Below are 18753 nucleotides of genomic sequence, written 5' to 3' on the forward strand. Positions count from 1 at the left end.
TTTTTCGTCCCTTAAGTATCACACGATTTTGGTTTTAGTCCCTATTCGAAACTTTGATGGTTTTTAATCCTCGTAGTTTTGAAACTATTAGTATTAGTCCTTAAAAATGGACGGCGTTAAGTTTTAGTATATGTGGCAAACGGCGATGCCCAACTGCACTCTGCACTCTCTGCCACGTTTGCCACGTCAAACGGCGATGCCCAATTCCCAATCTCTTCTGGAATATTCCCTTGCAATGAATTTCCATCTAGTTGGAGGACAACTAAATTGCCTGAGTCGCATATATCTGCTGGAACTGAACCACGCAAGCCACTGTTTCGAATATCCAAAACTGCTAGATTCTGAAGGAGGCCAAATTCTGGAGGCATCTGTGATTGAAGATCATTCCAAGACAAATTCAAATAGCTTAGTTTTGAAAGAAGATCAGTTTCTGCAGGGATATTCCCGTGGAGATGGTTAAAAATTAAAATAAAAATCAAAACTTCAAAAATCTCCTCCCAACAACCAAAAAAAAGGCAAAGCCTACATCACAAATTAACCCAAAAAGTTCAAAAAAAAAGAAAAAAAAAGTCACCTACTTCGCCTTCTATCGACGGCGTACTGAGAGAGCGGCACCACCTCCTGCAGCGGCGTGGAGAGCGACGGCGGGAGCGGCGAGTTGCGGCAAACGGGGCAGGTGCCTCTGAGTCTGAGCCAGGAATCGAGGCAACAAAGGTGGAAGAAATGGCGGCACTCGGGCATCATCTTGAGCATCTCCGAATCCTTGTACTCGCACAAACATATGGAGCACGTGTTGTTATTCCCGTTACTATTCCGCGCGTTGTCCCTGTCGAACTGGAACCTGGGGTAGGAATTAATGACGCTCTGGTCGAGCCCCAGCGCAACGCTGGCCTCCTCGTCGTTGTAGTGGACTTAGTAGAGTTCCTGGAGAGAGATAGAGAGGGGGAAGCATGTATCGAAAACCTAGATTTTCGCCGTCGTCAGGTGAGGGAGGAAGAACGATAATGGCCACGTGAGTGTCAGAATCTTATTGGCCAGCAACGTGGCAGAGAGTGCAGAGTGCAGTTGGGCATTGCCGTTTGCCACATATACTAAAACTTAACGCCGTCCATTTTTAAGGACTAATACTAATAGTTTCAAAACTACGAGGATTAAAAACCATCAAAGTTTCGAATAGGGACTAAAACCAAAATCGTGTGATACTTAAGGGACAAAAAACATATTTAACCCATTTTTTTATACATTAGCTTACCTTTTCTTTTGTGTTGTTTTGTTTGTATATTCTTTTTATTAATAATGATCATCTTAACGATGTGAACAGATGATGTAACAATTGATCTAGTACAGACAATAATGGTATGGCAATATATTTTTAGGGTTGATCTTGTCATGTAAAATCTTCTTCTTTTTGTCCATATTCTATGAATGAGATGTTGCAGGTAAACTTTAAATTTAAGGATTAAAGTTTGAAGTACGTTACAAATTTATTATTTTATGTTTTGATGAATATAAATATATTATAATTAAAATATAATTATATTTTAAAAATCTTTAAAAAACTACTTTCACGCGCGCGCATATATATATATATATATATTGTAAATGAATTATTTTATTTCTAAGTGTCCTCAAAATATCATAAAAGTGATTTTGTTTGTCGATAATTTCCACTTAAAGTAAGTTTTTATTTTTGTAAATCAAATGCGACTTTTATTGATTGTGACACCAACTGGTTTCTTTTATTCCCACATAATAATTAATTGTATTTTCTTGCAACTACAAAAGCATGAGATAATTTAACGGTAATAAAATGGGGGCGCGTTATTTGACTCGAATAATATGATATAAGCAAATAATAGCGATATGATATGTAAACTAATAATAATTAAAGAACAAAAAAAAAATAAAGGACAATGTTTTTTATTTGTATATTAGAGACATTATCTTTATGTGTGCTACTTCTGGTCCACATGTCTAAAAAAAAACAATTACGTGTTCGAAACTTGTACGTTTTGTACTTGTTTTCTTAATTTAGTGTGTTAGTATTATGTAGTAAATAGTTGGCTATAAAAGTTATTATTTGTGTTATTATCACATCTATAAATGTTTAAATAAATAACTTCACTTAAAAAAATAAAAAATAAAACAATTGAGTGACAAGTTAACAATTTCAAGAACGAATTTCTGTAATAAAACTTTGAAATTTTTTTCAGTTCTCTATTACTGTTTTTTGTATTTCTGCTTACTTTTCCATTTTAAATTTTGTAACATTTTATCTCTATTGTTTTTGTTTGTCTTCCTCTAACTTTGTAGTATTTCTGCTTACTGCTATTAAAGTTTTTAGTTTTTCTTACTGCTATTATGTTTGCTTTTATTAAGTTTTTGCTCATTGTTTTATTTTAAGTTTTTTTCTTAGTATTTTTTTTTATTTTTTATTTTTTTGTAATGTAAAAGTTGTAATTAAAATATGACGTCTTTATCGCTATTTGAAATGTAAAATTATACTTATATATATGTGAGGTTTAATTTATTTTTTTACTTACGGGAATTTCTACGCAATTTTAATGAAGTTTTACTTATCATCATGACTTTTCTATTGATTTTTTACATATTTTCTCATAGAAATTTTCATGTAATTTAGTAAAATTATAATTTGAATGGTAAATTTTGAGTGAACTTTTTTCTATATTAAGTAAAAGTCATTTTAATTTGAGAGCTTCTAAGATTTTTTTTCTTATTTATTGACTTTATTTAAGCAAAATCTTATTTATACGGTAAGTATTGTATGATTGACTTATCAATTAACACCCACGAATCGTATCTTGGTTTAATTTTTTTATGGTACAAATGTTAGTTTAATTGCAAATTGCTAATGTGGCTAACCATAAACGTGAGTTTGAGTTGTTGGTCAAATCTTGTATTATCAATTTGTTCAGAAATAAGGCAGTTATTGCATCATTGCATGTGTCATGTTGTTGTGTTGTGTAATTACACGTTATTATTCTCATTATTTATTTATTTAGTTTAATTTAGTCACAAATTAAGAAAATATTTAATAAAGATAAACTAGTTATTAAACTGTTATCGATATTATATAAATATATATATATATATATATATATATATATATATATATATATATATATATATATATATATATATATATATATATATATGATAAAAACTCATTTCAATCTTACCCTTTTGCCTTAAAGAGTTTTTTTTTTTAAATCAAAGTTTCGTATATTAACAATAGTTTTCAAACGCTCTCTTAATCCGTCGACCTGGATTTTAAAGACAAAATTAAATTACCATGAAGCCACCAAAGTTCAAATTAAACAACATCCTAATATTATCTTTTTTATGTCTTTTTAAAACAAAACAATACCTTTATGAAGGTAGTGTATTCCAGATTAGAATAATAGGTTCGTGCACGCTATCATCAAGTGTACTACTTTTATATATGTTTGGAATGAAAACAAATCATAATGAAAATGTGATGAATATATAGAAAATAAAGGGAAATATAATTTTTTTTATAAATTTGTGATAATTAACAGGTGAGGAAACATGAACATGTAACATATTGTTGGTTTTGCAGCTAATACAGTTGTTTCTTTCTCCAAGTAGGAACAATACCTGGTTGACAATGCATAAACTAACATTTTTTAGTGTTGTTTGTGAAGAGTTGACATATTGAAGAATATGAAAGCTCAAGCATATGCTGCGGATGCTGAGTATATTCTTTTGACTTTGGAAGTCTTTAATTCTAGGGATGGTTGGTACTATCTTATATATATATATATGTGTGTGTGTGAAGCTTCATTCAATGCCATGCCATATTCTTAAACCTTACAAAGTACTTCTTCTACTCCTTCAGTCTGGTTTGGCAAGCTGGTTTGTGTTCTCTCTCTATCCCTCTTGGTTTGGTTTGAAAATTCTTCTGTTTTTTTTCTTTCATGTAAGGAAAGAGTTTTCCTATAGCAAAAATATGTGTGATTTTGAGATCATTCTGATATATTTCTGCATGATATGCAGTCACCAAATTTTCAATGGATGAAACTTGTCTGTGTGTAATATTAAAATTTCTGCATCCACAACACAATATTTTGGTCTCTGGACCTTCATCAGAGACATTAGCTACACCTGCATGCTACAGTATATTTAGTTAGAAATGATACAAATGTATGAAAACAAAAGATCCTTTTGACTGTATCTTCAATTCATTGCTTTTAATGAGCATAAAAAAATTTAATAAAAAAACCTTCTTTCAAAATATATCTAGTTCTTTATCCAACATAAAATAGTTGGCTTAATTAGGACTGTTATGCCAGATAATTTAGTGCAAGAATCAGTTCGTTTGAATATGATCATCACTAAAGTTTTTAATTCAAAATATCCATGTCTTACATCAGCTCTTGCAAAGGTCAAAATTAGCTGCAGCAGTTTCCCAAACTATCATTTAACATAAGTAAATTATAAGAATCGTACAATTGTCTCTTCTTTATGCTGGAATTGAGGTAGAAAGAAATTGAAATTGTAAGATATTTTGTTTGCATGTGCAGAAAGCTTGTAGTGAATAATAATGGTAGGAGAACTCAGAGTGTTGACTGCACTTGATGTAGCGAAGACACAATGGTACCACTTCACAGCAATTGTGATAGCAGGAATGGGTTTCTTCACTGATGCCTATGACCTCTTCTGCATTTCCCTGGTTACTAAGCTGTTAGGGAGACTGTACTACACAGAACCAGGTGCACCAAAGCCAGGAACTCTTCCTCCAAGAGTTCAAGCTTCTGTCACTGGTGTTGCTCTCTGTGGCACCTTGGCTGGTCAACTATTCTTTGGTTGGCTTGGTGACAAATTGGGGAGAAAAAGGGTCTATGGTCTCACTCTTGTGCTCATGGTGGTGTGCTCCCTTGCCTCAGGACTCTCCTTTGGCTCCACTCCAAAGGGTGTCTTGGCCACACTTTGCTTCTTCAGGTTCTGGCTAGGGTTTGGGATTGGTGGTGACTACCCTCTTTCTGCCACAATCATGTCTGAATACGCCAACAAAAAGACTCGTGGGGCATTCATTGCAGCAGTGTTTGCCATGCAAGGATTTGGAATCTTGGCTGGTGGAGTAGTCGCCTTGATTGTTTCATATGCGTATGACCAAAAGTACAACCTTCCCACATACGAACAAAATCCAGAAGCCTCCATTGTGCCGTCATTTGACTATGTTTGGAGAATCATTTTGATGTTTGGTGCAATTCCGGCAGCACTCACCTACTACTGGCGCATGAAAATGCCTGAGACTGCACGTTACACAGCCCTCGTGGCCAAGAATGCAAAACAAGCTGCTTCAGACATGTCTAAGGTGTTGCAAGTGGAACTTGAAGCTGAAGAGGAGAAGGTGCAGAAACTGACACAGGAAAAGAGCCACAGGTATGGTTTGTTCAGCAAGGAATTTCTCAGACGCCATGGCCTGCATTTGGTTGGAACCACCACCACTTGGTTCTTGTTGGACATAGCATTCTACAGCCAGAACCTTTTCCAAAAAGACATCTTCAGTGCAATTGGGTGGATCCCTCCAGCACAGACAATGAATGCAATTCATGAGGTATACATAAAGTTCATGAACTAACTAGTGAACAAATTTTGTTCAAAAATCATGTTTTCCCACTGATTTTCTTGCAGGTATACAAGATTTCAAGAGCACAAACACTGATAGCATTGTGCAGCACTGTGCCAGGTTACTGGTTCACAGTGTTTCTGATTGATTACATGGGCCGTTTTGCCATCCAATTGATGGGGTTCTTCTTCATGACAGTATTCATGTTTGCTTTGGCTATACCATATGATCATTGGACTAAGAAAGCAAACAGAATAGGGTTTGTGGTGATATACTCCCTCACCTTTTTCTTTGCCAACTTTGGTCCAAATTCCACCACATTTGTTGTGCCAGCAGAGATCTTCCCAGCAAGGCTTAGGTCAACCTGTCATGGAATCTCTGCTGCTGCAGGAAAGGCTGGTGCAATTGTGGGAGCATTTGGGTTCCTATATGCTGCACAAAGCAAGGACCCTAAAAAGACTGACGCAGGGTACCCTACAGGAATTGGGATTAAGAACTCACTCATTGTGCTTGGGGTTATCAACTTCTTTGGAATGTTGTTCACCTTGCTGGTTCCTGAATCAAAGGGTAAGTCACTGGAGGAGTTGAGTGGGGAGAATGATCGAAGTGCTGATGCTGATGCTGAGCCTGAAGTTTCTGCTACGACAAGTCGTGTTTGATTGAACTCTAATCTAAGTTTGTGTATTCAAATTAATGTGTTATTTTGTACATTTTAATACTTGGTTATGGTTGTGAGATATGTTTGCACATGATTAATTATGTCGTGGATGTGCTAGTTTGTATGTTTTTGTTTGTCTAAGATTGATACATGGTAATTGTACTTTTCCTTTTTGGATAAAAATAACAGCAATAAACAATACAGAGTAATACTCTATTACACTGTCTTAAATGCAATATATGTTTGATAATTGTCTTAATATTTTTAGAAAATCATAATTCATAATAATAAGATTAGATACATTTTTAGTTTCTAAATTTTGATACGAAATTGAGATTCGTTTCTCATGGAAAATTTGATATATTCTAAAATTTTAAAAGTAAATAGATAGAGTATTTTAATTTAATAGCTTAAATATTTTTGACATGTAAAACTTGTTTATTAGTTAATATTAAAATGAAAATTTAATAAATAAAATAAAAAACCCAAATATTAACACGTAAAAAAATTTAAAATAATTTTATTAAAAATATTATATCTATTGTAAAATTCTGTATTAAAGTTTTTGATAAAAGTGAATTTCAATTTTATAAAATTTAAAAACTAAAAATATATTTATCTTATAATAATACATGTTTACTGATATTATTATATAAATAATGCTAATAAAATCGTAAATATAAGTTGGACTTATATTTTAACCGTTAAAAATTTTATTTGTAAGGATTTTTAATTGTTAAATTTTTAACCATTATAGATATCATGTTTGTCTAATTCTCTTAACTTTTCAATATATATAATATGGATTCTTTTAAGACATTTGATAATAAAAATAAACGGAATATGTATATGTATATATTATTTATGAATCAGGAAATAACTTTTGAACTACTTAATAATTAACACTAAGAAAAGAGATTTTTTACATATCATATTTATCAATTAGAAAAAGATGATATATCTTCATCATTCTTCTTCACATGATTGTACTGTATACTCATGCAAAGTCAAATGTTAACGATGGAAATATTGTGCAATTGATTGAATAAAATATTGCTTTTATAGGAATTGACATTCGAATATACAGTTTAGTTATTTATTAATAATTTATGAAAAAAAAAACTAAATCAAAATAATCAAGTAAGTAAATTATCGTAAGCATGACAACTCAATTAATTAAAGATTGTAAATGATTAATTAACTAATATTGTAACTTACAATTAATTAACCCATAATCGTTTAAAGTCAAATCCAATGATATCCGAATCTTCTTTAAAAAATATAATTTTTCATGTCTGAGCTGAGTACGTAATATATATTAATAGAACTTTCATTAGACTTGAGAAACCTTTTTGTTTGGATAAATTTCTCTACTAATATATTTAGAAAAGGTACAAAAATTAATATTAACTTCATAAATTAATTTATATTAATTTTTTCACATGAGTTTTCTAAACTTTTAGTCCAGTCCTTGCGAAGAAGTTTGTCTACACATGTTTCAAGTATATAGGTTATTGATATCAGAGTTAAGTATGATTTTAGTTTTTGATGTGAAATTAAAATTCATTTTTATTCAAAATTTTCTTTTATTTTAATCTTTAAATTTTAAAAATAAATAAATATAAATCTTTTAATCTAATTGTATTAAATTTTTTAGATATATTAAATTTGTTTTATGTTAACTTTTGAATTTTTTTAACATATTTTTACTTCAAATATTTGTTAAAAAATGTGCTTGACATATTAAAAAAAATTAATATAATTAAATTAGAAAGATCATATTTTCATTTATATTAAAGTTTGAAGATCAACATGTGTTAAAGTTTTCAACAAAAATAAATTCCAATTTTACACAAAATATCAAGAACTAAAAATATATTTAATTATTCATATTATTGTTATTACTAATGAAAATACATGTCTACTTTTTTTAAGACAGTAAAAACTAATAAAATTATTATTATTGCTATTTTTATAATTATTAAATTAAATATAAATATATTTTTTTCTAATTTTAGTGTAATTAGTTTTTATTTATTTTATATAATTTTTAACAAAAAAATGATTAAGTTTAAGAAAACGATCAAATAGCAAAAAGTGTGGCTAAATTTAAAAAAAATGTAAAATTGATAAAACAATTATTTTAATTTAAAAAAAACTTTTATTTAAAAGGTAAAAATGAAAAACAAATGTGAACACAAAAACATGAGAATAATATTTTATATATAAATATAGATTATTCAACCAAATTAAGGAATATTCTTCATTGTCACTTTTTCATGAGTTTTCTCACATGTCTTTTGTAGGAAAATTTAACACAATACTAGTGAAACAGAAGTTCAATTTACATAAAAAAAAAGTGAACATTATATTTAATTTAAATTTTTAAGAGAACGAGTTTATAAATCTTATTTTTTATAAAATCTACAACTTTTTTTTATCTCTATTCAGTATGAACTCATTCCTAGATTTAAAAGAAAAAATCTGTGTATATAAAGTGACTACGAGAAACACATGGATACTTTTATTAGATCGTTATAAAAAAATTACCAAAATAGCTTCTTTGAAGTGGTAACTGCTACACAGTTTAAACCCTTTAAACTAAGTCTACAGGACTTGTTTACAAGTATACATGCACACCTTACCATTCTTCCCATGACCAATTTGCTGAAGTACTTGCTTTCTATACACTTTTTCCTGCAGGTCACTTTAAGAAAACATTTTTCACATCCAATTGATGCAAATACCAATCATATAGCTGTAAGAGGTACATAATTTTATAGAAGCAAGTTAGCAACTGAAGCAAATGCTGAAGAATAATTTATATCAGCACAATCCTAAGCATCTCCAACAATAGTTAATGAAAAAACCAACTTTAACTTATGGGAAAGTTTATTTCCTTTTTCCTTCTTCCAGCACTATTTGTGGAAAAGTTTATTAAAATAAATCTTTAGAACTTACCAAAATCTGATAAGTCATCGTAAAGAACAAAGGAAGAGATAAGATACGTATATACTTTTACCCTTCCACAGTGATCAGGTGATCAGGTAAATATGTTTGTCTGATGTTTCAATCCTGTGTTATTCTATTTTGATTTCAAGATCTTTAAGCCTTTATTAAAATTAAGCATGCATGCCTTAATGAGATAGAAGATATAGAAAAGTAAACATATACTGAAAACATTAAAGAGTAAAACTTAAATATGGCACTTATGTTTTCCCTGCTGAGAAGTGTAACTAACACTGTATACTACATTTATGATTGCAAGCAGCATCACCCTCCCAAAGCTCCTGCATTGCAATTATTAACTATTAGCAGCATACCAATTGAATAATTTTTCCCCAAGAAATAAGACAGATTTGAATAGTATAGAAGCTTTCATGAACTACTGAACATGCTTAATGCCGCATCAACATTGTTCAATGAATCATGTGTCCTAAACTTGCTCTTTGTTCAAAACTGTCTTTATACTTCTTTTACACTTTGGAAATAGCACAAATACTAATCACTAGTATCTTCAAGGTGCTGGTTAATAAACTGAGAGTTGAAAGTGTATATTAAAAGAAATATTTACTATATAAAAAACAGAAATGGTTTAATATTTGCTTATTTTAAGAGAAAACATTTAGTAGTGTACTAAATGTTCATAAGGTAGACCCTTGCAAATATAGTTGTACTTACCATCTTTGCTAGAACTGGTTTCCATGTCCAGCTGATCTTGCCATGAGCACCTCATATTGGAAGATGAGGAACACTGTTCTGGGACAGAGAATGAATAAGTGCTTGAACTCTGCCTCCTGCATGAAGATTCAGCTGTGGAGGAAATCTCTTGATCAATGCTTGACACTCCAGTGTCCTTGCTAAGATTTTGTGAACTTTTCTGCTTATGATTGATCTCTGCAGAACATTTTAATCTCTTTCTATGAGGAGGATCGTTCTGGGGTTGGTGAAGTGTTGGCACCTTCTGATCATTAGATGAAGAATTGGCCGGTGGAGCCTTGTCCTTCAAGAAAACTTTTGGAATGGCCAAATTTTCACTTTCATCAACAACTTCATGTCTTCCTTCTGAACCAGACCCTTTTGAAGCTGCCTCATTTTCCCACATCTTGAATATAGCTTCTCTTAACTGTTCTCTTGCCACATCTATGTCGATGATTGGTTTTGGATAGTTTTGTCCCAACTCAACTCCTGATGCTCTTAGCACAGTAAGGGGTGCATTCCAAGGATGGTGAATCCACTCAGCTGGCATTCTTGCCAACTCAGGCAGCCATTGACGTACATACTCTCCTTCTGGATCAAATTTAGCCCCATGAATCTGTTCCCAAAGTGATAAAAATTAGAAAAGTTCTACTGCTAGCTTTAATGTGTTAGGATTTGCCAATGCTTTGAGTAAGTAGTATTTTCTTCTTGTTATGTATATTTTGACCAAAAGAGGATCTTGTTGTCTATCTTAATATAAAACCAGATGTAGTTACTTCAAAAATTTGTAAGTAAACATGAACAGAAAAGTTTCTACAGATACCAAATGCATTAAAGAAAATCTGAATTAAAATCTATAGCATTTTACTCCCACTAGGACCAAATAAATCTAGGAAGCAATTTGTCTAGTCAAACTCAGACTTTGAATGTTGACACATGAGGAAGTAAAGAAAACAAAGTAAAGTGAGAAAAAAAGGAAAGAAACTTCACTTCAGCAGAATCAAATACAACAACAAATTCTGATATACTGTATAGATTGTGTTGATCATACAAGCATAAAAATGAATATAAATTATGAATCTCAGATACTTGAAACCTACTATGGCAAAGAAAATGTACAAAAATTTACAAGAAAACATGACATACCGCAGGATCATCTAAACGCTCAAGCTTGTGGCCATCAGGTAAGCAACCTGAGATATACTGCCACCCCAAGATGTCACTTTCAAGGTCTGCATCCAAAAGTGTGTCCCAGAAGTATTTCATTCCCCATCTCCATGGTATGAGCAACATTTTCACCGCAAAGCTAGAAACTATGACTCTTATTTTGTTGTGTATCCATCCTGTTGCCCAAAGTTCTCTCATTCCTGCATCAACTAGAGGATAGCCAGTTCTACCTTGTCTCCAAGCCTTAAAGTTATCAGGATCAGTTTCCCAAGGAAAATATGTCAAGTTCCCAAGAAGAGGCTTCTCTAATGTGAATGGGAAATTGAAACAAAGATAACGTGAGTACTCTCTAAGTCCAATGGCTCTGAGAAAAAGAGTTACACTCTCTTCACCAGCATTGTTTCCTTCATTTGCCCATAATATCTGCTTGGCACGCGCCAACTGAAAAACTTTCCTCACACTCAATTCTCCAAAATGAATATATGGTGACAATATCGAAGTGGAGTCCCCACCAATCTTTAACCTGTTTTTGGAGTAGTGAAGTAGGTGCTGTTCAAAAAATTCTCTTAAAGCCTTCTCAGTCTTGTTCCAACCTGGACACCATGCTCTTCCTAACAATGCATTGCTGGATTTCTCTGATTCATCCTCAAGACCCAGTTCTTCAATTGAACATTTCCCAACTTTTCCTGTCGTTAACAGAAGAAGATAAACAAATTCTAATCTGAAACTTTTTTTTGATGTGCAAAATTGTATTGCAATATGAAGACAGAGTGGTAATAGAAACAGAAAAACATCATCACTCAGCTGCTAGTTGTCACAAGCAGTTATTATATGCTCTCATTGGTTTTAATATCTAAACTCTAATGAAATCATGTTATCAATTATCATATTGTCAAGAAAAAAACACAGTAGCTTGATTAAAGTGGTACCTTCAGCTAGGATTAGTTGACAAGAAGGAATAGATGACAAAGCTTGCATTTGCATTTGCAAACATCTGTTCCAAAAGGGATCAAAAGCTGTAAAAGCATGTCCACTCTCGTCATATATATTCCATGGCTCAAACAACAAATCTCCATTGTAGCTTTGCACACCTATACCATGCTCCACTAGTTTTTCTTTGATGTTGTGATCACGAACAAGAGAAACTGGATCTGACAAAAGAATAGTGATCATATATCTAGCATTGAACTTGGAAGAGATAGATCATAATGCTTTTTTTCTTGTTCATTATGAAGCACTACTATCAATTTTACCACATCATATGAAGTTTCAAGTAAATTACTTTTTATCCAATATTCAAGATAAATTGTTAATAGCAGTCTCAGTGAATAATATCCTTCAGAATTTGTTATTTAACCAAATACATTGGTATTGTGTGATCCATTAAGTGAATCTTGCTATTGAGATAATTCAATATTTTAATAGAACCTACTTGCTTCCTCAACTTTTAGGTTTTCAAATATTTTAATAACATCAAAATAAGTAATACTATAAAGCAATACTAATATGGCTAGCACCTTTAACAAACAAAGTAATTCTGTAAAAAGCTATATCTTGTTGGACAGCAGCACTTACCATAGAGATGGTTAAACACTACTTTTGTTGCTTGAATTGCATTTGCACATTCCAACAGAGCCTCAAGAATACTATCAGTTTTGATCAGCACAAGTTCAGCTCCAAGTGATTTCAACGAATTATCCAACTGAGCAAGAGAATGTCTCAGCCACCACCTTGACACTCGACCAGGATAAAACTGCCCTTCATCTTTGGGGCACCAAATATAGACAGGGAAGACAGAACCTTCCCTAGCAGCAGCAGCTAATGCAGGATTGTCCTCAATTCTAAGGTCCCTCCTAAACCAAACAATAGTCTTGTTCATACCCATAAAGGATTCTTCAGATTTCACATGCCAAATCCAAAGCCTTAACCCTCATCAAACTACAAGTACTTCACCTCAAGCTTCCTTCTACACACAAAAAAGCAAAGTGCTCACCTTTAAAACTTTGTGGTTTCCTATTGAATACTCTTACCAGCACAACACAGCACAGAGCAGCTGAAGACCCTGGCAGTGGCTGTAAAACTTCGATCTGGAATCTTCTCAATAACACAAAGCTATCTATAAAATCAGCAGCAGACAGGCTCAAATCACTGTCAAAAAGGACTTGACTTTGAAGATATGAGACCAACAGGTTGATTATCTTATCTAATCTTCAATTGCAACTTCTTTGCCTCTTTGTTTTCTGTATGTCATGCAACCTAAATCCAACTCAGAAACATTTCCCCTCATGTCTCACAATCACACACTCATCAATCTAAATTCCAAACCCCACCAATAATAAAAACGAGTAAATGGGAAAGAAATCTCCAATCACTAACCAAAAGAGACTAAGATGAATAAGAAGGTTCTGGGGCATAAATAGCACGGTTCAGCTCAAAACCATGAACAACAAAACAAGAAAGACTGCATATTTCAGAAACCACAGAGCCAAAAAAAAGATGAGTAATTCATAAAAAGTCTTGAATTCCAGCCACAAACAAACCCAATTCAAAACTTATGAGGTAGAAGTTCAGCGTTTACCAAGCCATCATGAAGTTTTGTTGAAGGGTCATTGAAGGAGCTAATCAAAAGTAATTTAGTGTAAATTAGGCTTACCTAGTTTGGTAGACTATTATACGGATTGGCAAAAGGTCAAAAGTTATTGAATTAAGAAATTGTCTTTTTCCAAAATTTGTAAGGTGAGGATCCCACCAAAGTCTATGTGTGTGGATCACGTGTGATAGAACACATTGAAGAGACGCAGCTGATAATGCCTCGCAGACACATCACACGTGCCATGTAATTTCCTAACTGAGGTAAAGCAATAGGAAAAAGATACTTAGATATCATGATGTTTAAAAACTTATGCTTTCTGACGTTGTTTAAGAAAGAGGACAATGATCCGAGGTAGAAAAACATTAAAAAGAAAATAGTATAAGTGATTTTTATATTATTTAATTTAATAGTATAACGTAACTTTAAATAGTAACATTTTTTTTTTTCTACCAATCATTCACCAGTTGTTGGCATCTACCGATATCAGCAATTTCTTTACAGCACGTGTTTAAAGAAAAGCAAAAACCACGGTAAAACATATTTAAGTTAGTATTTATGGTGTAAAGATATAATTAGAGTCAATCATTATAAATGAATGAAAGAACACATTTAAAAGAATATTTAAATTATTTTAATTTTTAATTTTTAAATGATGTGAATGAAAGAACATCTTTAAAAAGAATACTTAAATCATTTTAAATTTTAATTTTTAAATGATGTGAGATTATTAAAAGTAGTAGAAATCTAATACATTTTAAAATAAAAAATCATAAATGATAAAAAAAAGTTTAATCTCAAACCTCAACAAATACTAATGTTGCACGATATATGACTTTGCCGTATGGGATATATTTCAGAAAGAATAAAATATTTTACTTTATATTTATAATTTCTTTTAAATAATATGTTCTTCATTTATTCTTTACTCTTTCCTCTAAACCTATAAAACTCTCCCTACGTTACTTGGTTAGAAGAAAAAGAAAATATAATTAATATTATAATGTAATTGTTATTATGGGCTTGTAACTGCTACGGTGACAAACTGAATGAAAAGGATCAAAGGGTAGTGGGACGTGAAGAAAGCGCCTCGGTCCCAATAACAGTTGAACGAAGTTAAAGCACAATTAATGTTACAACGACTACTGATGAGTGATTAATGTTTGCATTAATGATCATTAAGAGGTAAATTAATTGTTCAGATTCTTATAAACTCTATAAATAGAGGATTAATTTCGAGATAAACTCACTTTTTCATAATTGAATTACTATAGACCTACAAACTGTATAAATAGAGGATTAATTTCGAGGTAAACTCACTTTTTTCATGATTGAATTATAATAAATCTAAGAGAAACATTTTGACTTGAGCGTCGGAGTGTATTCTGCAAGTCACTCCACACCGATCGATTACGCAAAACAAGGAGTGGAGCGAACATTCGACAAACACAGAAACTTCACATAGGCATCATCGTCGTCCCATTTCAACATAAAAAGTGAAATAATAACTATTAATGAAATATTTAAGTCCTTACTTCCCTCACTTCGTGAATAATATAGATTATTTTGTGCTACATATGTTATTTTACGTTGATTTCTCTCAATAAATAAATTTAAAACGTGATAATTTACTACTTGTTTGTAAATAGTATTTTATATTTTCTGCCTAAAATTTTCTTTAAAAAAATATAAAACAGGGTGATTGTGCTAAAATAAATTAAATTGTTGATTTAGTTAATTTTCTCATAAACTTAAATATTTTTAATTAAGGTGTTATTAAATATTTTCAGTATGTTGTGTTGTTTAGTTTTTTTCAATAATTTGGTGATGTGTGTATTATTTTATCACATTGTTTCGTTGTCTTCTTCGTTTGAGAGATGATTAATATAAAATAAAAAATAATAATTTTGTTAATTTAATATAAAGAAATAAAAATTATTTGTTGTTTTACATTAATTATAATATTGTTTTATATTGATCATACAAGTCCATCACTCTGTTGAATAATAAAATTAAACGACATAATCCAATTAAAAAATATAAACATTATAAGTAATCAATAAAAAAAATCAATTAAAATTTAATTTAAAATACTCAAATTTATGATTAAAAAATTGAAACTTAATTACTCTAAATTATGTTACAAAAATTTAAACTATTTATTTGAGAACATGTGATTTCCTTTTTATAATAATCTCGCTGAAATTATTAAAAATCACTAAAATCAATTTGCTAACGGACATACTATTGTTAAATTATATTTTTTCAAAAATATAAGACATCAAACATTAATTAACTCTTAGACTTAATTGAGTAACTTCGAATATTTCAAAAGTTTAATTCCCCTGATTTAAACTGTGTTTGGCATTGGTATCCTAAGTTTTTTTTTTTCAAAAGTAAATCAATTTCCCTTTTTATCAAAAACACAAACAAATGTTCCTCTCATAAATGTTCTATAACCTCAAATTTACTTTATAATGTCTACAAGTGGTTTTGTTCTTCTAGATTATCACGTTTTTCTCTACCCTAATGTGATCTTCTTTCATTTTTATATTCAATTACCTTTCTTCATACAAATTCAATGAAGAAAAGAATAGCAAATGAATCAAACAAACAAAAAGAAGCAAAGGAGGAAGAAGACATTATGTTTTGACTCAGCAAGAAAATATGAAACAGAACAAGTCACGTGTCCCTGCCTCCTTGTTTTAAATGTTTATAAATATAGTTCACACAAAAAATGTCATCTTTCTTTAAATTGCATTTGATCAATTATTACTTTTTTTTCAATCTAAAAGAAGACATTTGAGAGACATAGACTAGACAAAATGATATTTAATTTGAAAGTCTAACTAATACATTTATAAAAACTTGATTTCAATTTTTTATATACATACTAGTTCAATTTCATAGAAGAACTGCAGCAGAAGCTTTTGAGCATTTGTGAAAGTTCACAAAGTCGCATTTGTGTACGAGTGAATGCATTGTGGAAGAGAAGAGAATAAACCCACAGAGATAAAACTGTAAAACACACTTTCGTATTATTTGAATAAAATGTATATTGTACAACACAGATAAAGTTTATATAAAGGAGAGGGAAGAAACAAAAAGAGAAACAAAAAGGAGGGAAAGAAAACAGAAAAGAAACAGTGGAACGGTACGCGTGGAGCAATTAATGAAAGGCAGTGACAGTGCTTTTAATAGTTCTCTGACAGCCCCCTTCAAGCTTGGCATAGATGTTTAGAGTGCCAAGCTTGGAATTGATGGTATGGAAGGTGGAAGGGTCTTCGTTAAGATATCAGCGAGCTGTAAAGTGGTATGGATGGGGAGAAGCTTGATAGTGCCTTGTTGGACTTTTTCGCGAATGAGGTGACAATCTATCTCGATATGTTTGGTTCTTTAGTGAAAGACCTGGTTAGTAGCAATTTTGATTGCATAGTGGTTGTCACAGAAGATGGTAGCAGGTTAAGAGAACGGAAGGCGAAGATCAGTGAGAAGATTGGTGAGCCATTGAATTTCACAGGCAGTTTGAGCAAGAGCACGATATTCAGCCTCAGAAGAGCTGCGCGAGACAGTTGATTGCTTTTTGGATTTCCATGATATTGGGGAATCACCCAGGTAAACGATGTATCCCGTGGTGGATTTGCGAGAGTCAGGGCAACCAGCCGAATCTGAATCGCTATAAGCTTTTAAAGTGAGAGTGTTAGTAGCTTTTAAAAAAATACCCTGACCTGGTGTTTGTTTGATGTAGCGTAGAATTCTGAAAGCAGCTTGATGATGAAGCTTAGTTGGGGAAGCAATGTGTCGGCTTAAGCGGTGGACCGCATAGGTGATATCGGGACGAGTGTTGGTGAGGTAGATAAGTCTCCCAATTAATCTTTGAAAAGCAACAGGATCATCAACAGGATCACCTTGAGAGGAAACTTTGATAGAGAAATTCATTGGTGTACTGACAGGAGCAGCATCAAGCATCCCTATTTCGTTGAGAAGATCCAAAGCATATTTGCGCTGGGAGAGATGGATACATTCACTGCTTCGTGCTACCTCAAAACCCAAAAAGTAAGACAAGTTACCAAGATTTTTAATTTTAAAACGATCATTAAACATGTTGGTAATGTGATTAATGTCATTGATGTCATTTCCTGTCAATATTATATCATCTACGTAGACAAGCATGATAGTAATGTTATCACCATTGTGTTTGGTAAAGAGAGAATGATCACCTAATGTTTGTGTAAAATCTTGAGAGAGGAGAAAAGAAGATAATTTATCATACCATTGACGACTAGCTTGTTTCAAACCGTAGAGAGATTTGTGGAGGAGGCAAGCTTGGTTAAGACCTGTTGCAGTGACTCCTGATGGTAATTGCATGTAGACTTCTTCATGCAAGTCTCCATGTAAGAAGGCATTATTGACGTGTAATTGCCTTAGATGCCAGTTATGAGCAGAGGCAAGAGATAAAATAAGGCTCACACTAGTAAGTTTTACCATAGGTGAGAAAGTTTCAAAGTAGTCAATGCCCTTCATTTGAGTGTACCCCTTTGCAACAAGGCAGACCTTGAATCTATCTATTGTGCCATCAGTGTTGCGTTTGGACTTGTAAACCCATTTGCATCCTATAACCTTTTTATTTGGGGGTAGAGTAGTGATGGTCCACATATGATTTTGTTCCAAAGCAGTGATCTCTTCCTGCATGGCCGATTGCCAATGTTGGTATTGTATGGCTTCTTTGTAGTCTTGTGGATCAACAAAGTTGTCTAAAGAAGAAATAAAAGTTCTATATGCAATAGATATTCTATCAAATGTTAGAACATGATCACTAGGATATTTAGTGATAGTGCTACTATAGGAAGAGATTTGAAAGTATTTTAAATATGCAGGGGGTTTTCTTACTCTAGTGGACCGCCTTGGAGAATATTCTCATTCTCTATATTGTCTTCATCATTGTTTTTAGAATCAGAGGAATTATTGGAAGTAAGAATTTCATAAGGTTGATCATGATCATAAGACATTTGATTATTATTCAAA

The 18753-nt window shown here is 32.0% G+C and overlaps 3 protein-coding genes across 3 annotated transcripts; 1 reads left to right on the plus strand and 2 right to left on the minus strand.

Moving 5' to 3' along the window:
* LOC108324375 (RING-H2 finger protein ATL67-like) lies at positions 1-1073 on the minus strand. The gene is made up of 2 exons (XM_017557321.2): positions 1043-1073; positions 1-911 (listed from the first exon to the last, which is right to left on the minus strand). The coding sequence occupies exons 1-2, from the start codon at positions 1071-1073 to the stop codon at positions 571-573; spliced, it is 372 nt and encodes a 123-aa protein (XP_017412810.1). The 3' UTR covers positions 1-570.
* Positions 1074-3814: 2741 nt separating this feature from the next.
* Positions 3815-6488, plus strand: LOC108326111 (low affinity inorganic phosphate transporter 1). Its single transcript, XM_017559387.2, has 3 exons — positions 3815-3897; positions 4566-5602; positions 5680-6488. The coding sequence occupies exons 2-3, from the start codon at positions 4586-4588 to the stop codon at positions 6271-6273; spliced, it is 1611 nt and encodes a 536-aa protein (XP_017414876.1). The 5' UTR covers positions 3815-3897; positions 4566-4585; the 3' UTR covers positions 6274-6488.
* A 2867-nt stretch (positions 6489-9355) lies between these two features.
* LOC108326110 (cryptochrome-1) lies at positions 9356-13795 on the minus strand. Its single transcript, XM_017559386.2, has 5 exons — positions 12714-13795; positions 12068-12289; positions 11118-11824; positions 9954-10587; positions 9356-9562 (listed from the first exon to the last, which is right to left on the minus strand). Exons 1-5 carry the CDS (start codon positions 13021-13023, stop codon positions 9546-9548), a joined length of 1890 nt encoding a protein of 629 aa, XP_017414875.1. The 5' UTR covers positions 13024-13795; the 3' UTR covers positions 9356-9545.
* Positions 13796-18753: the final 4958 nt, after the last annotated feature.

The sequence above is a fragment of the Vigna angularis genome, chromosome 3 (assembly GCF_016808095.1).
Source record: "Vigna angularis cultivar LongXiaoDou No.4 chromosome 3, ASM1680809v1, whole genome shotgun sequence".
Classification (NCBI taxonomy): domain Eukaryota; kingdom Viridiplantae; phylum Streptophyta; class Magnoliopsida; order Fabales; family Fabaceae; genus Vigna; species Vigna angularis.

Bases quoted from the DNA above. Each gene is read 5' to 3' on its own strand.
- LOC108324375 (XM_017557321.2), bottom strand. From the start codon at position 1,073: ATGCCCAACTGCACTCTGCACTCTCTGCCAC. The intron at 912-1,042 runs GTTGCTGGCCAA...AACTCTACTAAG, and splicing joins CACTCTGCACTCTCTGCCAC to TCCACTACAACGACGAGGAG.
- LOC108326111 (XM_017559387.2), top strand. From the start codon at position 4,586: ATGGTAGGAGAACTCAGAGTGTTGACTGCACTTGATGTAGCGAAGACA. The intron at 5,603-5,679 runs GTATACATAAAG...ATTTTCTTGCAG, and splicing joins CAATGAATGCAATTCATGAG to GTATACAAGATTTCAAGAGC.
- LOC108326110 (XM_017559386.2), bottom strand. From the start codon at position 13,023: ATGGGTATGAACAAGACTATTGTTTGGTTTAGGAGGGACCTTAGAATT. The intron at 12,290-12,713 runs GTAAGTGCTGCT...TTCTTTTGTCAG, and splicing joins AGTGTTTAACCATCTCTATG to ATCCAGTTTCTCTTGTTCGT. The intron at 11,825-12,067 runs GTACCACTTTAA...TGTTAACGACAG, and splicing joins TCAACTAATCCTAGCTGAAG to GAAAAGTTGGGAAATGTTCA.